Source organism: Malus sylvestris, chromosome 10, assembly GCF_916048215.2.
Source record: "Malus sylvestris chromosome 10, drMalSylv7.2, whole genome shotgun sequence".
NCBI classification, from domain to species: Eukaryota; Viridiplantae; Streptophyta; class Magnoliopsida; order Rosales; family Rosaceae; genus Malus; species Malus sylvestris.
The window spans coordinates 42,046,272-42,070,719 of NC_062269.1; the positions used below are offsets into that span (position 1 = coordinate 42,046,272).

General features: G+C 37.2%; 6 protein-coding genes and 1 long non-coding RNA gene across 9 annotated transcripts; 5 read left to right on the forward strand and 2 right to left on the reverse strand.

The window, feature by feature from the left end:
- The first annotated feature begins 22 nt into the window (after positions 1-22).
- Positions 23-391, forward strand: LOC126584591 (glycine-rich protein 5-like). The gene has a single exon (XM_050248916.1). It carries the CDS (start codon positions 23-25, stop codon positions 389-391), a length of 369 nt encoding a protein of 122 aa, XP_050104873.1.
- A 1,348-nt stretch (positions 392-1,739) lies between these two features.
- On the forward strand, positions 1,740-4,841 carry LOC126586420 (aminomethyltransferase, mitochondrial). Its single transcript, XM_050251262.1, has 4 exons — positions 1,740-2,002; positions 2,643-3,217; positions 3,692-3,810; positions 4,150-4,841. Exons 2-4 carry the CDS (start codon positions 2,657-2,659, stop codon positions 4,694-4,696), a joined length of 1,227 nt encoding a protein of 408 aa, XP_050107219.1. The 5' UTR covers positions 1,740-2,002; positions 2,643-2,656; the 3' UTR covers positions 4,697-4,841.
- A 565-nt stretch (positions 4,842-5,406) lies between these two features.
- Positions 5,407-6,944, reverse strand: LOC126586419 (probable F-box protein At4g22030). The gene has a single exon (XM_050251261.1). It carries the CDS (start codon positions 6,824-6,826, stop codon positions 5,555-5,557), a length of 1,272 nt encoding a protein of 423 aa, XP_050107218.1. The 5' UTR covers positions 6,827-6,944; the 3' UTR covers positions 5,407-5,554.
- A 2,439-nt stretch (positions 6,945-9,383) lies between these two features.
- On the forward strand, positions 9,384-11,751 carry LOC126586426 (peroxisomal membrane protein PMP22-like). Its single transcript, XM_050251272.1, has 7 exons — positions 9,384-9,550; positions 9,860-9,958; positions 10,551-10,652; positions 10,761-10,836; positions 11,133-11,203; positions 11,302-11,387; positions 11,501-11,751. The coding sequence occupies exons 1-7, from the start codon at positions 9,479-9,481 to the stop codon at positions 11,553-11,555; spliced, it is 561 nt and encodes a 186-aa protein (XP_050107229.1). The 5' UTR covers positions 9,384-9,478; the 3' UTR covers positions 11,556-11,751.
- Positions 11,752-14,176: 2,425 nt separating this feature from the next.
- LOC126586423 (probable F-box protein At4g22030) lies at positions 14,177-15,400 on the forward strand. Its single transcript, XM_050251269.1, has one exon. The coding sequence runs from the start codon at positions 14,212-14,214 to the stop codon at positions 15,271-15,273; it is 1,062 nt and encodes a 353-aa protein (XP_050107226.1). The 5' UTR covers positions 14,177-14,211; the 3' UTR covers positions 15,274-15,400.
- Positions 15,401-16,636: 1,236 nt separating this feature from the next.
- Positions 16,637-19,149, forward strand: LOC126586425 (uncharacterized). Its single transcript, XM_050251271.1, has 2 exons — positions 16,637-17,072; positions 18,564-19,149. Exons 1-2 carry the CDS (start codon positions 16,787-16,789, stop codon positions 18,944-18,946), a joined length of 669 nt encoding a protein of 222 aa, XP_050107228.1. The 5' UTR covers positions 16,637-16,786; the 3' UTR covers positions 18,947-19,149.
- A 170-nt stretch (positions 19,150-19,319) lies between these two features.
- On the reverse strand, positions 19,320-22,866 carry LOC126586432 (uncharacterized). Of its 3 annotated transcripts, none has more exons than XR_007610800.1 (3): positions 22,664-22,866; positions 22,433-22,518; positions 19,320-22,280 (listed from the first exon to the last, which is right to left on the reverse strand). It is a non-coding gene; the product is annotated as an uncharacterized LOC126586432 (long non-coding RNA). The 3 variants fall into 3 exon arrangements; XR_007610799.1 differs by having other exon boundaries at positions 19,320-22,284; XR_007610798.1 differs by lacking the exon at positions 19,320-22,280 and having other exon boundaries at positions 22,326-22,518.
- Between the last annotated feature and the right edge of the window lie 1,582 nt (positions 22,867-24,448).

Below are 24,448 nucleotides of genomic sequence, written 5' to 3' on the forward strand. Positions count from 1 at the left end.
TAAGAACTAATAGCTTGAGATCATGGCTGCTACTAAGGTTTTGATCATGTTGGTGCTTTTGGGTGCTCTAGCTACACTCAGTAGCACCGCGGAGGCTGGGAGGGACGTTGCAATGAACAACAAGGGTGGCGTCGGCGGTGCATTTAAATTAGATGATGAAAAGACGTATGCATTTTTCCATCACAAGTTTCCTGGTTATGGATATCCATATGGTAAAGGATTTGGTTTTGGTGGAGGGTTCGGAAGTGGAGTAGGAGTAGGCTATGGTGACGGCGTTGGTGTAGGTACCGGAGCTGCATCGGGGACTGAATCCGGAGCTGGAGCTGGGGCTGGAGCTGCAGCTGGAACGGGGGTGGTTGAAGGGCAAGGAGCTGATGGTGGATCGCCTTGAGTATACTATGTATACATGGTTGGTGTACTAGATATGGAATAATTAATTAAGTTACCCAATTTGAATTTTCCCTGTTTTGTTCTTAATTTTTGTTTTGTTATGGCAATATTAAATGAGATTGATCTTGGAGTTGCACAAAACATACACTTGTTTACACTCTTTAATATAAGTCCTTGCTATTGTATGTGAGACTTTGTATTAGAGAATCACAATGTTTAATGAGGTTGCAATTTTTTTTCACATCACACCATGAGATTTCAAAATTATATTAACTCATATCTACATGTTGTACAATTGTCTAATTCGTCGTAAAATTGATGACTGACTAGCATTGCGTGTAATTTCTTTATGAGTTGACATAGAAGCTGCATTTACAGCATAAAACTAAATGACTTGTGGAGTTTTGGCTTCTCATCTACACCCCAAAACGACAACTATTCATCAATTTCTATCTCCATTGAAACCTACGCCTCTTAGAAACAAGTAACCCAATTACCACATCATCAATTAAATGCTGATTCATATGGTTAAATAAAGAAAACATAAATTGATACGATTTGAAAACACGGTGCATTTGAAGAAAAGTAAAATCTCTCATTTAGAAAATCATCTAAAACGTAAGGAGTCACAAGTTGACCACTTCTATTACCTTTTACATTCTTATTGTAATTAAGTTTCCTAATACAAAGCATTAGTCCAAAATCAACATTGCGTGTCATGGACAAGGTTCTAAAAAACGCTAGGCGCTAGTCAGGCGCCTAGGCCGCCTAGGCGGATTTAGGTAAATTTCTTGTATATCTTGTAAATAAGTGCATATTGACACCTAAAAAAAACTATATTTGTATGGATAATAAAATAATGATAAAGTACAAATTAGGTACACTATTTCCATAAGTATTGAATGAACTTGTAGTAAATCCATCATTTGCAAATTAGATACACAATTTCCATAAGTATACCATCATGAAACCAAAAAAGAAAAAAGCACGCAATTAATAAAAAATTAAAAAAAAAAACCTCCTAGGACCGCCTAGGACTGCCTAGGGCCGCCTAGGACAGCCTAGCCCGCCTACCCCGCCTAGCTGCCCAGCCCGCCTAAGCCCAACCCGATTTTTCCTCGTGATTTGCCCAAAAACGCCTCGGTTGCTAGGCGCTCAATGCCTAGGCAGCCGCCTAGGACGTTTTTTAGAACACTAGTCATGGATCCTAAGTTTACATGAACACAACAGGAATACAAAACGGGCAAAACCGAATCCGACCCACAGAGTGAGTGAAGAAAGCGATATGATCATAGAATACAAGGGGATTGGGGTTTATTTTGTCAAGTTGTGCTATCACCACTCACTAACGATGGCGTACTGTCTCGATTTCGATTAGGAAGGGAAAACCCTCCTCCACCCACTACATACATACCCTCCCACCAACCCTTTTCATTTTTTCTTTTTTCCTTTATATTTTAATTTCTCTGTCTGTGACTATCTCGTACTTGCACTCAGAAATATAAAAAGGCCACCATTTTCTGAGTTTGGTATGCTCTTTTGGGCTCTCAGTCTCAGATTTGCTTGTTTCTGAAGAACTACAGATAACACAGAAGATAACCCATCTGAGCATGTGAGTTTCTTGTTCTCTCTCTCTCTTCATGTTCCGTAATTGCATCTCATTGGGTATGTTTTTCTGGGAATGTTTTATTGGATGCCTCTCTCTCTCTCTCTCTCTCTCTGCAGATTAGATAATGTGAGATTAGGAGATCTGTGTGAGATTCAATTGTCTTATTGTTCTTGTAATAGAATCTGATTGATTTCTAGCATTTTTTCGGTGGTTTAAAACTTGTTATGTTGCCTTGGTGGATTCTCAAATGCAAGGTTTAAGAATTGTATTGTAAAGAGACCTGCTTGATCAATTCCTCTGTGTTTTTATACCATTTGGATGACTTTCGGCTTCCAAGTTTAAAAATTTGGTACGTAAGGGTAATGTCTTGATGCAACCACACTAAATGCAATGCAATGCAACATTTTCGATCGATTTGTCTCTGGTTACTTTCTTCGTCACAGCAACTAGTGACGACAAAGTCTAACCGAGTAGTGATTATTGTTGTTTTTGAGTTATGGGGGTTTGGCTTGAACTTTTGGTGCCCGTTTAGGATATGTTTGGTTTGTAGGACAAGTTATGAGGCATATCATTTCGAGTAAAGCAGACCTATCTCGAGTTTGTAACACGAACCTAAAAGTTACTATGATTGATTGTGTCTCAGACATTTCTGCTAAGATGAGAGGAGCGAGTTTGTGGCAGCTTGGCCAGTCAATCACCCGGCGTATTGCTCAGGGTGATAAGAAGGCTGTAGCTCGTCGATACTTTGCCTCAGAAGCTGAGCTAAAAAAGACAGTCCTCTATGACTTCCATGTTGCAAATGGCGGTAAGATGGTGCCTTTCGCTGGATGGGGAATGCCTATTCAGTACAAGGACTCAATCATCGATTCCACCATAAACTGCAGGCAGAATGGTAGTCTGTTTGATGTCTCCCATATGTGTGGGCTGAGCCTTAAGGGGAAGGATTCCATTTCTTTCCTTGAAAAGCTTGTCATTGCTGATGTTGCTTCGCTTGCCCCTGGAACGGGGACACTCACTGTCTTTACAAATGAGAAGGGAGGGGCAATTGATGACTCTGTGATTACCAAGGTTACTGACGACCACATATACCTGGTGGTGAATGCTGGATGTAGGGATAAAGATCTTGCTCACATTGAAGAGCATATGAAGGCATTCAAGGCTAAAGGGGGAGATGTCTCGTGGCACATCCATGATGAGAGATCTCTTCTAGCTCTCCAGGTCAATCCTTTGATTCAAATATTCACTCTTCTTTGTTGATTCATATTGTTATTGTACTGAATCTGCCATATACTCATGTTTTCGAGATATTCACTTGCCCATTTGATAGAACTGGCATGTGTGATTGCGGTGTTGCATACTGGAAATTTGTCTGATTCAACTGCATTTGAATTTGTAATTGTCTGATTCAGTTACTGCCCCTTTTCTTTTACATAAAAAAAAATTCAGTTTCAAAGAAATTCAAGCTGCAATTAGAAGATAGGTTGTTTAGTTCAATTGAAACTTATTTGTGTTGATTTGACCAATAATTCGATCAGTTAAAACTGCTGCAGTTACGATAACGAAGTAGGCACTGCTGCAGTTACGATAACGAAGTAGGCTCACAATTGGACACAGTTCGATTTTGATTCAATAGCTGATCAAAATATTCCTTGAGAGTAACACTAGGAGTTTTTTTTCTCTTTTTTCGAGCAGGGTCCTCTTGCTGCCCCAACCCTTCAACACTTGACAAAAGAGGATTTGAGCAAGTTATATTTTGGAGAGTTCCAAATTTTGGATATCAATGGTGCACACTGCTTTCTTACAAGGACTGGGTATGTTTCCTCCCATCTCTTTTGTGGTTTTTTCCAAAGCAAGCAATTTACTTTGCACAGTGTGGGGATTATTGCAACGTTGCCGTCTGCGAATTCAGCTGATGACCCTTGGTTTATATCATTTTATGGTTTTTTGTGGGTGCTCAGACTCTAGTTAGTCATTTCTCTTTGCTTCGTATGCATTCATGTAATTGTTAAGAAAACGATTGAAGATGATGAGTGAAGCAATTTTATTCTGTTATGTGCTCTTCTTTGGTGATACAAGAATTTGCCATTTCAACTGCCTTATTGGAGTGAGCGTGATTGACATTGGATTGCACTTTTCACTGAGAATTTTAGGTACACCGGTGAAGATGGATTTGAAATCTCGGTTCCTGATGAGAATGCAGTGGATCTTGCCAAGGCAATCTTGGAGAAATCCGAGGGGAAGGTGAGGCTGACAGGTCTGGGTGCTCGTGACAGTCTCCGACTGGAAGCTGGGTTGTGTTTATATGGCAATGATATGGAGCAACACACAACACCTGTGGAGGCTGGACTCACATGGGCCATAGGGAAGAGAAGAAGGGCAGAGGGCGGCTTTCTTGGCGCTGAGGTAATACTCAAGCAACTCGAGGAAGGTCCTAAAATCCGGCGTGCTGGTTTCATCTCATCAGGTCCACCTGCTAGAAGCCACAGCGAGATTCAGAACGAGAAAGGTGAAACCATTGGGGAAGTCACAAGTGGAGGATTTAGCCCCTGCCTGAAGAAAAACATAGCGATGGGTTACGTGAAGTCTGGATCACACAAGGCCGGAACCAAAGTTAAGATCATTGTCCGAGGAAAGGCTTATGATGGAGCTGTCACGAAAATGCCTTTCGTACCTACAAAATACTACAAGCCAACATAATTCAAGCGTGGTACATCATCATCGGGTTTCTATTCGGTTTCCCTTTTGATTTCTTGATAAAACTTGACTGTTTCTGTCAATGCCAATTTCCATTTTCCACTTGCTTATGAATCTGGAATGAAATGGAATACATTTTTTTCTTCAAGGTAACATATTTACATGGTAGATTCTTCAAATCGAGATCTTCTCTGGATCTCGCAGTCCAGAGGCTCCTATTAGCCCATCTTACTAACTCACCTCACACAGACCAAGAATTCGAATCTCACTCTCTCTCTTGGATGGTTCGAATTATTCGGTCGGTTGGCTCCGGACTGCGAGGTCCGGAGAAGATGTGAATTCAGGTTCTTCTTGCCGACTTGGATGAACTTTTACTGTAGTTATTGAATGTTGCACATCAAAAATTAACGTAAAGATATTATTTTTTTACTTTGACCAAAAGATAACATAATGAACTGTGAGATTATATTGACCAGAATGTCGCTTATCAAAGTCAACCAATCAAAGGTAAGGCAGTGCCCCAAAGTCAACATTTCAGGTCAATCTAAGCCGTCTAATCTAGGCAGTTTTCTGGTAAGCATGATCAGAACTCAGAACGTCCTCCGCCAACTAGGGCATGAAAATTATGTTTAAAAAGTCAATAACACTAATTAAGCGCAAAGCCGGGTTGTTTGACGCCAAATAAAGCTTAATTAGACGAATTAAGAAACAAATTGTAGTGTGAAAATTTGAGTGTTTACATTAGATTTTGTATGTTACACCATTGTACAAAGAATCAAATGAATTGCTAAATTCTAAAGTAACTAAAAGAATCAAAGAATTTTTCCTTTCTTTCTGTTTGTACAAAATCTGATGAACTACTTAGAAAAGCTTGCAACCGAATTCGTCTATTGGTTCTCCGTTCGAACGATACAAAGCTGATTTCGATGCAAGTTCTCTGAGTTGCTCCAAGCTTCTTCCCAACTGCATTGCAACCTTCATTTCGAAAATCCCCCCATTTTCTCTCTTCTCCAAGTCTTGTTCTCCAAGTGTTGCTTCAATTGAATCTTCCAACTTGTTGAAGAAGCCGGCGCAGTTTCTATACATCTCAAATACCATCCCTACTTGCGCGCCATGCTGAAAAGCATTCACTATGCTAGCCAACGAGCCTGCAGCCACTGCTGCAACCGCGGCAGTGGCTGATCCATGGCCTACAAAAGCGGATCCAACAGCCGCAATCCCAGTAAGCACAGGGCCCGAAACTGCCAAAATCTTGTTGATCTTTAGAACCAAGTTCCCTAATCTCTCATAGTCTTCAATGTCCTTGCTCTTCACAGCTTGAATAATTTCTCTCATTTCACTTTCAAGTTCTTCACTCCATCCATTCACATTCTTTCCCTTCTGGGATTTCAGTTTCCTTGGATTTTGGGATTGAACAACATTTCTAGGCCACCAAACAGCCGGCTCAAATTTTTTGGGGAATTTTTCGAGCATGGCACCAAGTAACGGAAGAGGGTAAGCTTTGTCAAGAGCCAAAACCTTCTCCATTGTCTCCTTCACATCTTTCTCAGTAGGATCACGAAGAGCAAACACCGTCTCAATTTCACTCTGGAGCTGCCTGAACAACCTCGTAGCGTTGCGCTGCTCCTCGGCGAGCTGCGAAGGCTGGATCTTGTTCATGATAAGCAGCATTCCGGTGGCCGCGGAAAACAAAATAGCCGATGAAATGTTCAATGCCAAAACGGACGTTCCAGCAGCTGCATTAACTCCGGCCATGAGGGAAGCGGAGAGAGTGATCATGTTGATAGAGCTAAGTAAGAGTGCGTTCCAGTTATTGCGCTGGTCGCCAATGTTTGCGTGCATCTCCACTCTGTCCGCCACCGCCTCTAAGAGCGCGTAGAGCTGAGCTGTGGAAACTGTAGGAGTTGCTGTTGCTGCAGACTGATTGTTATTATACAAATCGATGTTTTCGTGTTTCAGAACTTGTTCCTTCAACTGGAGGCCTTCGAGGACGAGCTTCGTCGTTTGTTTGGGGACAGTGAAGCGGAGTCTTGGGAGCTTGGGGACATGAATGGCGGCATTTATGGTTCTGTTTGAGGAAGAACAACGTGAGGGAGAAGAGAAGAGGAGAGATGAAGTTTGGAGGGAAGCCATTTGATTGGTTGGGGTGCTGTGTTTTGTTAAAGTGTTGAGAGCAGATGATCTGAGGTGGGTTTTCAGTTCGGAGGAGGAGGAGGAGAGGAGAGAGTTGGGAATGGAGGAAGAGGGTGAGATGTGGTGGGTATATATATGGAGAGAGCCGAAAAGCGAAGAAGGGGTCAGATTTGGAAATTATTGACTGGACTTGGCTTATTGGCTGACCTGTTAGCTGCAGCGTGACCCATTCCCTTATTTTTTTAATTTTCCTCGTCAAAATTTGGTCCACTATTTTGCATTGCCTTCACTCGTTATCTCTCTCTCTCTCTCATTTCATGCAAACATGTAAGTACGTATTAGCATAGGTAAGAATTTCAAACACGATACGTTACACGACTTAAAATTTATACTAATATCACACGATTAACATTACTGTGCCAATTGTTAAATTATTGTACAAGACATTTGTATGTCGTCAATATATAATGTATTATTGATATCATGTCTATATTGCAAGACAAAAAATAACAATCAATGAACAAAGTTCAATAAATTGGTGCCATGTGAGATATGAAATGAAAGTTCACGAAAGAAAGTAATACAATTACAACATTAGAGAGTAGCATGACATTGTGTTATTATGTTTTTTATTTTATGGTATTTTACATATCAATAAACATGTGGATTAACACATAATATAAAGGAGTAAACCAAAACATCGACAATACCTGTGTTCACCACTAATTAATTTATATTTGAATAGACCGATAGCATACGTAATTAACAATTTGGTTTTATTAATCTAAAGTCCAACGTACAAGTTTCTGACCTCTAATTTGAAGTGGTCCGTCTTCACCTGCATGCTATTTTTTGGGTGGACCGAGTGTCCCCTCCCAACTACTAGTTTTCAAACCTCAACTATATATTTTACGGATATTCTAGTTTTATAATGGCGTATTTTTCTTTCTGTTTTTCTTTATTTAATTTGTCACTTAAACAATCCATAGTGGAGTGGTGGCCTCTATTATATTGTAACTAGATCCTCTCCGGACCCTCGGACCAATAATCTTAAACCGTTCAGGTAAAACTGTGCGGCTCAAAGTGAATACCTCACCCACGCCATCGTGATCGAACACCAGGATAGGCACGTACTATATGAAGGTGGACATGTACATATAAGACACACCACCCCCTTCTCGGTTGGTCGATGTGGAATGTTACATCATCCTTGTGCTCTTTCCCTTGTCTCAGAAAACCTCCATGAAAATCTTTCAAGTTTTCTGATTTACTGTCCCAATATATTGGGAACTAGATTTTTTACTCAAAAGAAAAAAGAGAGATGCGTAGAGGCCTGAAGCTTCATAGAAATCCAGATCTGATGACGGTAATGTGTGGAGAAGGAGATAGCGACGGAGGGAGAGAGTAGTTGTTGTGGGAGTTTGGCATGTTTCTTTTGCTCTGGATGCTCCAGAGAAAACTGGATTTACGTCCCTATTATATAGCTCATTAATACTTCATGCACATATTTCTTGGATAATTATTGTGCTTTTTTAGACCCGTTTTGCTATCATTTTCAAGACAGTTAATGACCGTCATCTTGTAGGTAATATTACATTAATATTTGACAAAAAAAATGTCAAATTCAACGAAACAAAATATCGTCAATATTACGCGATGAAGAAGTTTAATAGCTCAAATGTAAAATGTTTGTTTATTTTATTTTTGGTTCACATTTCGTCCACCATTGCAATTGATTCACTCTCTACTCTTTGTTTTGGTCGATTTCAGATTTTTACATGCAATTTGAAGAGGTCTCTCTTCGTTACTTGATTTTTCTGGGTCAATATTAATAAACTTGCAATTTGAAGAGGTCTCCCAGTTACTAGTTTTCAAACCTCAACGGATTGGATTCTAATTTTTTAAACGCAATCTTTCTTCTTCTGTTTTTCCTTAATTATTATTATTTTTTGGTCAAAACTTGCGCTAATCTCATTTCCTTCACTTGAATTGAATCGGTAGTGGAGCTGTGGCTTAACTTACCATTTCATGCTTTGAGTTTATTAACTTATGAATGTTTTTATCTACAAATTACGGTCTCCTATATATACAAAAGTAACTTACTAAAATTTATATATTATATTTAGAGAACTCTTTTTTTATCAATTAAAAGAGAATGAAAACATAATTTAATCTCGTCTCGAGCTCAATTCATATGACACTGGTGAATCGCACGATGGTGAACAGAAGAGGCTGAAATGTCTTTGTGAGTTTTTTCGGTCTCTAAAAGAAAAACTGCTGTAATGAAGCCACCAACTAAATTTTGTTTTTTAAAAAAAAAACATAATTTAATCCCATGTACATGATGAATAAAAATATCAAAAAAGAAACATTAAGATAATTTTACACAAACACAACTGAGTCTCACACAAATTTTCCGCATGATAGAAGTTTAAAAAAAATTGATATACGAAGTAAACAAAAAAATTATTATAATATTTCACCTTGAAATTGAGTAACATATATATATAAATAAAGAATTATATTTAATATAATTTAACAAAAGATAATAAAAAAATATTGATATGAATAATCAACGGACCTAACCCAACAGAAAATTGACTAAACCCAATCATTCCTCTCAAATTGGAAATTTGTAACGAAGAAATTCTGATGGGGTCGATTGCAAAGAAGGGGTTGCAGCAGTACTTGCTTCAACTTCAGCATCATCCGCTCAGAACCAAGGTCAAATTCTATGCCTTTTATCAAATTATCAGTCTCACTTTTTTTCTGGGATATCTTGATTTCCTCTGTTTTCTATCTTAAACCCCTGTTTGGCTCCCGAGAAAGTTGAGGAAGCCCCCAAAGACTGAATTTTTTTTGTATGTTTAGATTGCTTTCTCATCTGGGTTTTATCAAAGATGCTGTATTTTCAGCTCATATCCCTTAATTGTGATTAGTAGTTAATTGGTTTTTCGAGCTGAATAATATGAGTGTAACAAGTTGTTAATTGGGAATTTTTGGTGATCTTCATATTGTTTGTTATCTGAACAGGCAATTACTGCGGGGGTTTTGTCAGCGATCAGTGACATAGTGTCGCAGAAGCTCACCGGCATTCAGAAACTTCAGATAAGTCGGCTCCTTCTCAAAGTGGTAAGGTCCATTAGGATTCCATATCGCCGATTTTATGAAAGTTTGTATCTTTGATCTGGGTATTTGTGCATACTGTATATGAAAGAAAGAGGGATTTTCGAAAGTAGCAAAGTTGGTTTAAACTCGTTGTTCGATCATTTGAACCTAATTTTATGCTTTTGTCGAAAAATATGTCTTCTAGCATTTGCTATGAAATTGAAGTGTTTTGTAGATTCACTTTCTCACAGACGTTCGATCATACATTCTATTTGAGATACCTTGTCAAACTAATTTCATAAGCACTACAATATTGTTTGGTACCGAAATTTAGATGAAAGTTTGGAATTTTTGTTCCCCTCTCATTTAATGTTTGAGTAGGGCATGATGGTTAAAGCCTCTTAACATGAGAAAATGCAAAATATGCAGCATTACTGTCGGAGATGATGGTTAAAATCTATTTTGCAGCCATAATTACAATTATTTTCGGGTGATAATATAGTTTGTTGTTGTCTGTAAGAAGTATGGTTCGATGAAATTGTAAATCTGCTAAGATGTTTTAATTTGTATAACTACTGTGGCATATATTTTACATGTATAACATTTCTAAATGCAGCTTCTAGGAGCTGTTTATCTTGGACCATTTGGGCATTTCCTGCATACGATACTAGATAAAATTTTCAAGGGGAAGAAGGATTCAAAAACAGTAGCAAAGAAGGTAGGCTATACTTTCCTTCATGCTCCCATTTTCCATTCGCCCCCCTCCACGAAAAAAGTGGAAGAACTTTTGGTCATTCTAATATTCCTGATGAAATTATTATTTCAGGTGCTGGTGGAACAGCTGACGGCTTCTCCCTGGAATAACTTGGTTTTCATGCTTTACTATGGGTTGGTTGTGGAGGGTAAGTATATGTGAAAACCTTCGATCTCAACATTTTGTTTATGTTTTAAATGTTGCCATGTGAAAAATACAGTTGGAATGCAGCAGTACCTATGTGCCCCTTAAGATTTGTTTGTTTAAGATCTAAAGTTGTAGTATTTAAATATTAGTCAATCAAACAGCTCTTAAATTTTCAAAGAAAGCAGCCTGTAAGTGGCACACTAGCATGTGGGACAGATATGAGTGTTTAGCGTAAGTTAGTGTGACAGATGGTGTGAACGTTGTTGCTTAATTGTCTAATGGAGATGTGAAAAACAGGACGACCTTGGATGCAAGTGAAAAGTAAAATCAAGACGGACTACCCAAAGGTTCAATACACATCGTGGACGGTATAGTTCTCTTCCTGTTATGATTTATACTATTACTATGACATACGACAATGTAAAACCATTCATAATCGTAAAACCTTACATGGTTGGAAATGCAGTTCTGGCCTGTTCTGGGGTGGATAAATCACCAGTATGTGCCACTGCACCTCCGTGTCATCTTCCACAGCTTGGTCGCTTTTGGCTGGTACATACTATAAACTTAAACCTCCTTTTTGCTCTATGATATACATTTAGTTCATTCTTCTTGATTCGTTAACAAACTGCCTTGTACTTTCCTTTTCTGTTTTTTTTTTTCAGGGGAATTTTCCTAAACTTGCAGGCAAGATCTGTGGCCTTACCAAAAGCCAAGTGAAACCGATGAAATTTTTCGATTGGCCTCAGATGATTTGTTGCCCCCATTGAGTTATTCTAGTTAGCTCACAGATGATCTCTCTTGAACAATTATGAACTCCAAATACTAGATGTAAGTCATGGATTCCCTTTTTCTTGTATGCTGGATGTTGTAGAAAATATTCTCAATGAATAAAACGAGTGATCTGTTTTCATTATTTTTTGCCAAACGAGTGTAAATTGGCATGTTACAAATCAAAGAGGTTTGTCGTACAGTCTAACTGGAATGACAGTGTGATTAGAGGTGGCAAATCAAGTTGCTAATAGGTACCCATCAAGACCCAGTTAATTTGACGTCACCATAATATAGAAGTGAGATTGGTAGTGGTGAAGAGTGTAAGGTGAAATCAAACTAAATGAGTTTTAATAGGTACCCATTAACAATTAAATGGGTTGATTTGTCACCTCTAACTGTGACGATATCTCAAGTTAATTACTCAATGTTATATAAAAACGTTCATGAAATTGTGATTGGCTTGAGATAGTAACACAGTGGATGCACTTTTCATATAAACTGCCTACGATTCCAAATCTAAGTATTATTTTGCTTACCGTGTTGGTGTTGGAGACCACACTTTGCATCATTGCATTGCATGTGAATGAGATAGCGCAAAGCTCTCGGAGCAAGGGGACAAGAAATATATAAAACAAGCATGGAGATCTCTAATGTTCTTTAAATAATATTAATCTAACATATTGGCGATCTCACCTTCAATTAAGGGTTGAATGTTGCACCGAGTCACTGACCGTGATGCTCGTGGTCAAATCGGGTTTCCATTATATTATGATAAGTGTTAGGTTTGAATATCGTAAATAGCAAGTTCGATATCAATTTATTCTCCTATATTTTATAAAAGACGTGGAGTACTTGAAGCTAACGGAATTAGGAGCAAAATTGAGCGCAATGATGTTCCATAATTTATACAACTGATCCATTTAGTGGGATAAAACTTTGTTATTGTTCGGCTTGGAATATTAAAAAATTGGTTTTTGTTATTGAAAAACACGTATAAAATTAACTTTGGGATGGCTTACTAATCACACATGTTGTGCATCCCCCAAGTCAGATGCTTGTAATACAAGGTTGTGAAATAATTCAATTAAGACTTATACTAATTAATTAGTAGCTAGCTAGGAAGGATTTTCAAAGATTAAACACTTTAACAAAGATAGGTCATGAACTTAGGTTATGTAGGTTAATTTGACTGATTCGAGGTTATATTGAGTTGCAAATAAAGAAGAAAACCACCACTGTTGTGAAAAACACATCATCTTTGCACTATTCCAAATAATGAAGAAAACCACTACACAATAATTAGGAGTTGAATGAACCACTACAAAGATCCCTTCGTTTTAGAGGATGAGGAGAAGCAGTGCCACTAGCAGGCTACTAGGCCATTACCAAAATTGAGAGATAAACTAAGAAAATGTAGACCAATAATTTATGATAATTTTGAATTGAGGAAAACCACACTTATCACATTTCTAATAAAGTTATAGAACCGACTAACACATACGGATCTCATCTCTATTAAAGAGGTGATATTAACTTATATATGGTACTGGTTTGGTCTTTGAATTCAATTAAATAAGAGCCATGAGAAGTCACATTTGTCTCGATATGCCATTGGACGTACCAATGATCCACTCGCTAGGGCTGTTTATAAGTCAATATCTGTATCCCATTGTGTCACATGCTCAAACCCCAAGAGATAATAAGCCATGAGATTAGATGACTCGTGTTCATGGAGATGAAGGAGTATATTCAAACTTTTTTTTGTGTCTACCATTTGCCTCTCCTACAATACCATTTTAATGAGTTAGTTTTGCATGAATGTTATATGTAAGGAATAGAAACTAATCAATATTAGAAAAATAATTGACTGTATGGAGCTGTCAATCTCTTCCTTGAACTTTAATTTTAGCCGATTGCCCCCTTAAACTTTTCTAATTAGTCAATTTTCTTCTTAAACTTTAACTTTAGCGCTCCCCCAAACTTTTATAAATAGCCAATTCCTCCCCCCCCAGCATTAGATATTAAGAATTTTAATCTATCTTGATCACGGAAACAACACATAATTGGCTAAATTAAAGTTCATGGAGGAAATTGACAGCTGCATACAAGTTCAGGGGACGAATCAACAAATGCCTCTTTGAATTAAACATATTATAATACATTGTTAGTTTGAGATTCTACCACGACTTCTCCAGTGTAGATAAGTCATTCTATATGCATTAAGCAAGGCAGTGTTGTTGTATAAATACCATACCGAGTACAAATATTTCACTACTTCATCCTCTATGCCTAGGCAATCCACAACTCCAACCACCAGACCCACAACCAATATACAACTCATTTACAAATATATAATAATAATTCGATCAAGCCAAAGAAAGTATGGCAGCTTTTCAAGCTTCAAGCATCTTTTGCTTGATGGGATCACCTAATCAAATGCGTTTTCAAAAAACGAGTAATCAAAGCTACTACCAATAATACTCCAAAATTCCAGGTGAGTCCTCCAACTTCTCCTCCTCCCAAGCTCCCAACCAAAAGTTTGATCCAGAACTTGGAAAACGATTATTTCCACTCTTCCATCAAAATCAACACCACTGGCAATATGTCAGATGATCCAACGGTGATTCCTAAGCTGTATGCAATCATGGAAGCCATTGCAGACAGAGTGGAGATGCATAAGAACATCGGAGCTCAGCGTGACAATTGGAACCATCTCCTTGTAATCTCCATCAATGCAATAACTCTCACTGCGGCAACCATGGCAGGACTTGCAGCTGCTGCTAGTACTATTTCTACTGCAAAAGCACCCTTTATGGCTCTCAAGCTCTCTTCCACTTTTCTCTACGTATCCGCCACCGCCATGCTTGCGGTGACAAACAAAATCCAACCGTCCCAGCTCGCCGAGGAGCAGCAGAACGCGGCGAGGCTGTTCAAGCAGCTCCATGCACAGATTCAAACAACCCTATCTCTCAACAACAACAGTGTAAGTAATAATATTAGTAATGTGGATGTGAATGAAGCTATAGATAAAGTGTTGGCATTGGACAGGGCTTACCCTCTTCCTTTGTTAGGTGAAATGCTCGACAAGTTTCCCAAAACTGTGGAGCCCACAGTGTGGTGGCCAAGAGTACAGAATCATCAAAATAGGGTTCGGGGGGTTGAAGGTGATTTAGTACATGGGAATAATGGGTGGAATGAGAAGTTGGAAGAGGAGATGAGAGAGGTTGCTAGGGTTTTGAAGAGCAAGGATGTGCCTGAGTACTTGAGATTGACTGAAATAGCCTTGAAAGTCAACAGAGTTTTGGCTATTTCTGGTCCTATTTTAACTGCCCTTGCAGCTTTGGGGTCTAATTTTGTGGGTTCAAGTAGCAATCTTGGGGTGTGGGGAGTAATGGTAGGGGTCATATGTGGAGCTTTGGCTATTGTTGTGAATACATTGCAGCATGGTGGGCAAGTTGGGATGGTGGTTGAAATGTACAGGAGCAATGCTGGTTTTTTTAGGCTGATGCAAGAGAGTATTGAATCAAATTTGAGAGAGAAACAAGTTGAGAGGAGAGAGAATGGGGGAGTGTTTGAATTGAAGGTGGCTTTGCAGCTTGGAAGGAGCTTATCAGAACTCAATCTTGCTGTTTTCCCTGAAAAGTTTGCAAGCAAGCTATTCTAGGGTTGTTGTATATATGTTGGTTTTGGCTTTACCAATTCGGTTAGTTTTTGTCACTTTTGTGTTGTAATTTGTACATTATTGCATAATTTTAATTTGTTCATACAAATAATCACCATGTCTCGAATAAGATTAATCAAGTGTCAAATTGCTTTTCAATGATTCGAACTTTTGAGTTTTTAGGTTTTTCTTCAAACATTATTGTTATAAAAACCCACTCAATTAAATAATTGTCATTTTAGTGTTTTCTTGACTTAATGTACTTGTCTATACTTTTGGCTACAACTAAATGTATTAGCGAGTTTTTTATTCCTCTAATTTTTTATAAGGCCGGTCTTTGAATGAAAAATTGCATGAATTAGTGCTTTTAAGAAAATTAAATTAAACAAAAAGTATACAACAATCAATCGAGTAATGCAATTCACTAAAATCTAACTAAGAGTGATGGAGCTAGCCTCAAAGCCCAAAATCAAAATTTCCAAACTTTTAGGCTCAAATCCATACTTGTTACTTGGTAGTAAATATCTTTGTTGGAGAAAAGAGGGAAGGCATGCAAGGGGAATTGCAGCTCATGATTAATTTGAAATCTGCTAGCTGCAGTAGCCATGTTGGCTTCCCCACTCACCACACCACCCTTATTTATTTGCCCCAAGTGGCAACTCATTTTTAAATCTGTCACCATGAATTCCTTTATAAACAATTAAACACGCTACTGGTAATCAGTAAAAGGCTAGCCAATAATAAGCTATTTGGTGGCCGACTGCCGTTAATGATGAATCTGGTATATCCACACCAGCCGAATAATGTGTAAAATATATAATAACAAAGCGTTTGTAGCTTGGTTGGTTAAAAATATTCATTTTTACGACATATTTACGAGTTTGGTTCTCCCTTTTCAACTATGGTTGCTTTGCTTGGCTTGAAAAAAAATGTAGTTGTTGGCAAGAGGGAAGAATTTCATCAAAGCCTGAAACTTTGCATCCCTAGAATTGCCCTTTTGACTTTCAATTTAGGTTTATGTCCTTATAATCTTATAAAACTTGCCAAGTTAGCCACTCCGATCAAATGTACCAACTTTTCAGCAAACTGAGAATTACTTTTGACTATTTAAGAGTAACGTTTTAAAGATAATCAAAAGACACATCACTAAATTAAAAGTCAAAAAGACAAATTGAAAAAATGTTACGAGAATGAAAGAGACATGCACGATGCATCTATGATTCGATTGTTAACCTAACGTGATCTGCATGATGACTCCAAACAGTCGAATTGGAGAACCAATGTAAATAGTATAGTTTACAAATTTACTATTTCATCCTATATGTGGTTGGAATTGCAAATGCAGGACTGTGTAGTTTTTTAATTTTTAATTTTGGACCCAAAACATTATCACGTAACGAAGGAGGACCATTTCTCCTCTTTCGTCCTTCTTCAATAACCAAACTGACACGTTCTTCCCAAAGCTTTCGACTTTAACCACACTCTGCTTACCCACCAAAACAAAAACTCCAGAAAGATGATTCAGCTGCTGTTCGTAGTGATTTTATCAGAAATGGTTCTGATACTGGCGTTTCTGTTCAGGACCCCCTTCAGGAAGCTGGTGATTTTGGGGCTGGATCAGATCAAGCGCGGCCGCGGCCCCGTCGTGGTGAAGACGGTGGCGGCGACGGTGTTTGTGGTGCTGATGACCAACGTTTACAGCATAGTTAAGATCAGAGGGAGCCGGATCGACAAAGCTGCTGTTCTTAGTCCCACCGATCAGGTCCTCATGATCAAGCACCTTCTCGACGCCACTCTCATGGGTAATTTTCAATCTTATGATTTTTTTTTTTCAGTTGGTGTTGTGGGTTAATTGCTAGAACTTGATTGCTATCTGGGTAATTCTTGATTTTTGGGTTTAGTGACATAATCTCTGATAATTTTGATTCTGGTGTGGAACTCTTGAATGTGCATTTTCTTTTTGTTATTGTTTAACTTTTGGTTTTTGTGAATTGTGGTTGGAATGTGGTTGCTTTGATGGGTTTGGGAATGAGATGGATGATGAAAGATTGTAACTTTTTGCCTTCCTGTATTCAAATCACTGTTTCATTGATGACACTAACTTGTAAGGGAAAGTAAATAGCTAGGTTTTCTAGATCTTAATTAGTTGTTCTGAGAATCTGTTTTCGAGAAATCAAATTCGAGGCATTATGGTGTTATAGTGGCCTGGTTCTGAGTTCTGTGGCTTTCAGATTAATTATGTACACAGGCTGTCGAAAATTGCTCACAAAGAGTTTCATATTCCCCGATATTACCCATGATCTGATAGAAATATTTCACTTATTACTGTTGGTGAGGAACATTTGGGAACTTTAACGAAAAGCTCCCGGTACTGTTCACTTTAACGAAAAATCACATTTTTACACTAAAAAGTCAAACCTGATACTTTACCCTTTATTTTGTTCTGATTGTTAAAACTCAAAGTTTTCAAACTCTTTCCATTAGTTTTCCTGGAACATTTTGTAACTTGAGATGTAATTCTCAGAGGTAATGGTGAATTCTGTGTCTTGTTCACCTTGCTGCCGTCTATGATTAATGTCTGAAATGGGCCTACTTACCACCATAGAGCCCTTTTGAGCAAGAAACTGAGCTCTTTTTTCGTTTAGTTAAGTTGGCAGGTTAAATGCTAAAGTAGTTTGTAGAGGAAACCAATAGGTCCTTCTATCTGGAAATAGCATTGATATTGTAGACAGCAATGTGATCATATCAGCTGCACTTTGTTTGTATCGGTTGTATCAGCACAGTATTTTATTTGCTGCTCCTTTTCTTTGTTAAATGCAAGTTTCAGTTTTCATTAAGTCATCAGTGTATGGTTAGATATTAAATGACACCTGTGAAAAACAGATATGATGTCCTTTATTTGTACTCTTAAAGAGTAGCTAATGTTAATTGAGTTTTGAATTGATTTTTGTTCACTCCATTGTTCCCCTGCCTCGTCTGTATGATGAGGATGAAATGAGAATCAATCTAATCATGTCCTACATGTTTAATTAACTTTTAAGTAGATTCGCACGCTCCTTACCCCTTTTCCCCGATATTTATAGTAGCTTTCGCTTGCTGACAGTAAAAGATAATTACCTAGCTGAACCGTCCTTAATAACCCATGTTGTGAATTGCATTGTGGTTATGTTGCTACAATTTCTGTTTACGAGATGTTCATTTCGGTGGGGAGTTTCATGTTTCATGAATTCCTATTGCTTACTGAGAGTGATAATCTTGTCAGTCGTTGACTCATTTGCATCTCCCACTTGCAGGATGCTCCCTATTTCTTGCTCTTATGATAGACAGACTACATCACTACATTAGAGAACTTCGTATACGAAGAAAGGGCATGGAAGCCCTTAAGAAACAGAACAGAGGATCTGAGGATGGAAAATCTAGCAGTTTGGATAAGATGAAAGTCTTGGAGAATGAGATGGCTACATTGCATACGAGACTCAAACAACTAGAATCTGAAATCGAGACAAAGACGAAAGATGTCCATACTGCAGAGTCCAGCATCCTTGCTCTAAGAAAACAATCGGAAGGGTTTCTTCTCGAGTATGATCGTTTACTTGAAGAAAACCAAAACTTAAAGCATCAGTTGCAGTCAGTTGACTGGAAAATATCACGTTCAGGTAGCAAGAAAGATTCATAAAGGATTTTAACCACATTTTGAGATTTTTAATTTGTTATTTAATTTCACAGAAGTTGTTCGTGAGTGTTTTAAGATGGGTTTATTAATTACATTTAATTTGTCATATATGCTAATTCTGAGGGGTGAGAGAGAGAGGCTCACCACTTTGTACGGCTAATGTAACTAAAAGTTCAGTGTTGAAGTATAATCGATAAAATTATTCAGTTTTGTCTTGATAAACTGTGATATATTTTCATGCCATCGATTAATGATATGGTTTTTTTTTTTCTCTAATTTTTCTATTCCCAATTCCTTAAACCTTCCAAGGTGGAAGGGATAAGTTATCTTTGTGTCTAATTCATTTGCAAGTTAACATCCATTTCCTGCCTTAATGTTATAGTAAATATCGAATCCGATCCCATATAATATATGTTACTCAGTTGGAGAGACTTACACATATCCGACACGCCACAAAGGTGCATTGAGACTTTCTCATGCTGTAGGACTTATTTACCTTTGGCTAAGAGTGCATACAAACGTATGTATTACCCATTCCCTCATGTTAAGCCACACTGATTCTCATACAATTAACAATAACACCCATACATTTCATCTGCATGATACGTTCTTTGTCTGTTCATGTTTGCATGGCTTCATGATCACAGGTTTCTGAATACTTCATAAATAACCGCTGAACTTCACATTGCAACTTGATTCTTTTTGTACTACTGTAATTCATGGAAGTATCTCCAAATATCCATTGGATTAAACAATTATTTATGTTAAAATATTCAGGGGACATTTTACCAAATGAAGGAATCACGAGAAACAAGCAAACTTAATTAGATAAACTCACGGTGCCGATTTAGTCACTTTCATTGGATTTGAAAATATCCTGTGAATTGCCTAAGGCTATTGATATTTTTACCTTCGTGGGGATAACTTGTTTGCAGACTTGAGAGGAAGCGTAGAAAGGATTTCATACCAGAAAGAAATTTATTTTATCATAATTCAAGAACTTGAGGTAGGATACTTGGCTGACAACAAACTGCTCTTGGATATTAATCCATTTTCAGTTACCAATTGGAATGTATCGTCCATTTTCATGTAGAAGAGCCACATCGTTCCTTTAACAGTATAGACATGCAAGGCTGATAATAAAATGCATAGTACCTAAACAAGATAATACAGAAGCAAGACTGATACCTAAACAAGATAAGACAGCAGCAAGGATGCATGCCTATGCCTTCAGTCTTCCTCTCCATACATCAAATCCGGCTTGTATTGGTGCAGTGCCATAAGCATTATATTTTCATGAGCTTCAAAAGCGCACATCAAATCCTAGTCAATTACATGTGCCCAACGTCTTGCAAAAACAAACAACTTTCTGAATTGATTACATAAAGTAACTTTGTAGTAAATAAAAAAACATAGTAACATGAGTGAAGTGTTTTGCTATGTTCCGCACAGTAATCAGATACTACACTACCCATTCAGATTGACAATTCCACATATATATATATCCTTCTTACTTGAACCCATGTAGGCATTCCCCAGCAAGGCCTTCCACGGCGGGATAGAAGCATCAATTCCATGAGATGATAAAAAGACTCTAGATCCATGAGCAAAAAAAAAGTGATTCCCTCGAATCATTTTCTCTAGAAGATGCCTAACAAAAAATGTCTTCCGTGATATTATGGTTTCTGAAGTCATCATAGAATGGTGGTTTCGCAGCAAATACTTTGCAAATCTATGAAATAAATAAACAAGTATGCAAGTATAATTATTAAGAAGCAATAAATATCGACTCAAAAGGTAACGCATAAACAATTCAAAACCCAACTTATAGTTTGACTCCAAACAAATAAACAAATCATTAAGTATCTGAAGAAGTGTTCCTCTAAACAGGGGCTTCAACGCCTTACGTAAATCATTTATATCATTAGCATCATCATCTGTTATATGAGCATCCTTACGGTGTAAGGTTACAACTCTCCTACCATTCCAAAATAAGTTTTCTAAGCGAATGTTCAAATGATGATCCACTGGAATAGTAGGAGAATGGTAACCTTACACCGTAAGGATGCTCATATAGCAAATGATGATGCTGATGATATAAATGATTTACGTAAGGCGCTACAGCCCCTGGTTGGAGGAACATTTTCTCAGATACTTAATGATTTGTTTATTTGTTTGGAGTCAAACATGCAAGTTGGGTTTTGAATTGTTTATTGCGTTAACTTTTGAGTAGATATTTATTGCTTTTTATAATTATACTTGCATAATTGTTTATTTATTTCATAGATCTATAAAGAATTTGCTGCGAAACCACCATTCTCTGATGACTTCAGATGTCAGAATATCACGAAGGGCATTTTTTGTTAGGCATCTCCTAGAGAAAAGGATTTTAGGGAATCACTTTTTTTTTGCTAACTATGTTGTACCTGCTCATGGATATAGAGTCTTTCTATCTCATGGAATTAATGCTTCTATTCCGCCGTGGAATGTCTTGCTAGGGAATGCCTACATGGGTTCAAGTAGAAAGGATACATATATGTGGAATCGTCAATCTGAATGCGCAGTACAATATTTGATTACTGCACGCAACATAGCAGATCACTTCACTCATGTTAGTATGCTTTTTTTTAACTACGAAGTTACTTTCGGTATTTTTATGTAATCAATTCAGAAAATTGTTTGTTTTTACAGGATGTTGAGGCACACGTAATTGACAGGGATTTGACATGCGCTTTTGAAGCTCATGAAAATATCATGCTTATGGCACTGCACCAATACAAGCCAGATTTGATGTATGGTGAGGAAGAGTGAAGGTATAGGCATGCATCCATGTTGCTATCTTATCTTGTTTAGATACTTGTTTAGATACTTTGCATTATTGTTTTTACAATCAATCTTGCTACTGTCTTATCTTGTTTAGGTACTATGCATTTTATTATCAGCCTTGCTTGTCTACATGAAAATGGACGATACATTCCAATTGGTAACTAAAAATGGATTAATATCCAAGAGCAGTTTGTTGTCAGCCAAGTATCCTAGCTCAAGTTCTTGAATTATGATAAAATAAATTTCTTTCTGGTATGAATTAATATCCAAGACCGTTAACTGTATAGGCATGCATCCATGTTGCTATCTTATCTTGTTTAGGTACTTCGCATTATTGTTTTTACGATCAGTCTTGCTACTGTCTTATCTTGTTTAGGTACTATACATCTTACGATCAGGGTTGAGTGATAAATGAAGTAACAAAGTAGACATTTGCAATCAAACAAAATACAAAGGATTGAGTCATGTACCGACTTAAGACCCAACAAGTGCATTGAGACAAGGGTGCCCTCTGCCTTGTAAAGACAAAATAACTGTTAGCGGTCGGATCTACTGATTTTGAGGCATAACATAAATAATAGCATCATTCTTCAGTGTTTAACCTTAATCTCAAATAAAAGAAAATACTTAGGAAGATCAAATTTAACACAAGACCATATATACCTTGGGTGGCAGGGGAAAAACATATATTGTTATATGTTTAAACCGCTCACACAATTCAGGAAAGAATGGATGTATCCATTTAGAGGCTGCACTGCCCATTGCCCATTGACCAACAAGTAAGTAAATTCATTACTTGGAAAATAAAAGAAACAAAAATGACCATTCATATAATGATGATCAAATGCAACAACAAAAATGAAAGTAAATTCATGGATCACGACTTAGACTTACTTTTCTTGCAACCACAAGCCGTGAAGTAGAGAACCGATGGAAGGCGTTCATCTATCTCAATAATAAAAATGATTGAATTAGAAAAATATATATAGAATAAAACCACAAATTATTCAACGAGGTTTGGTGCAGAGAGAATCTTAAAAATGTTGTAAAATCGGCGATATGTGCAGTGGAATAAATGAAATAAGACACAATATTTACGAATTATCTCTATAGTCAATGTGACTGGAGTAAGTTTTCAGAGGAAAATTTGGAAAAATAACCAAATTTTAGATCTCATATAGAATTATAACCACTATTTTTATTTTATGATAATTATAACCAAAACTTGATGTAAAAGTATTAATATACCCTTAATACTAGGGTTTCTCACAACAACCATAACACAACCCTTAAACTACCTTAAAATGTTGAGGATTACTTCAGATTAAGGCCACTGAATTAGCTTTCTCTTTAATTAGTATGGCAAGTTATGAGAATGTTCTTAAGAAGGTACTAATTCTATGGCTAATTATTATTTTTTTAATTAGATCCTTGGATTTAGTGTTTCACTAACTAAATTGCATACATTCCGATATATTTTTCCAATGGATGAAGAAAGAATACGAAATTGCATATGCAAAGTGAATAGTGAAACAAAAAAGTGATGAAGATTAATTTCTCATTTTAAGATAGTTTAAAGGTTTGTTTTGATTGTTGTGAGAAACCCTAATATTAAGGGTATATTAGTACTTTTACATCAAATTTTGGTTCTAATTATCATAAAATTATAATAGTGGCTATAATTCTATATGGGGTCTAAAATTTGGTTATTTTTCCAAATTTCCCGTTTTCAGAACAGCAGTGGTGTTTTCATTTATAATCTGAAATAATGAGAGTACAAATATAACTCTCTCCATTCTCTCATCTCTTCTTCCTCTCCTATTTCCTCATCTCTTCTTTCTCTCTTCTTCCTTTCTTTGATGTTGTTTCATAATTCCCTCTTCTTCCTCTCTTTGATGTTGTTTCATAATTCCCTCTCTTCTTGATGTGTGTTCTTCCTTTTACACTATGATCTTCCATATATAGGCAAATGAATGGATAAGATGTTAAATCAAAATCTATCACACTTAATGTTTTTACCTACTACATTTATTAATCTTTTACCTAACCAAACCTACTACTCCCACACTTACTACACCTATTAATCCTTTACCTAACCAAACCTACTACTCTCACTAAATACATCCAATATTTACAACAAAAATATATACCTTTACAGTGCCCTGTCATAAGTTCATAACCAAATGCGGTATTAAAGAGGACAGTGTTTGGTGGATATGGACGTGGAGGTACTGTATCAGCTAGAGGACCTGAATCCAAATCATTTTTTCCTTTTTTTTTTTTGGTTCCTCATTTTTGGGCAACGATTCCAAATCCGATTCCCCAGTTTGAATCGAATATATTTGTTTTTCGTCGGAGGGATCGTCGGTGTTGGAGAGAATGAAGAGAATAGGATGGAATAATCGATGAACAGGGTAGGGTTTGGGTAGGATTAGAAACAAATGAACTTTAACGAAAAACTCCGGTACTGTTTATTTTAACGAAAAACCACATTTTTACAATAAAAAATCAATTCTGATACTATTTACTTTACTTTTTATTTTGTCATTATAGTCAAAACTCGAAGTTTTCAAATTATTTTTATTAGTTTTCCTTGGAAACAGTGTGCATACGACGGTGGAGGAGAACACCAACACCAGCACGGCCGCATCAAAAACCCTAAATTCCTCTTCGCCATTC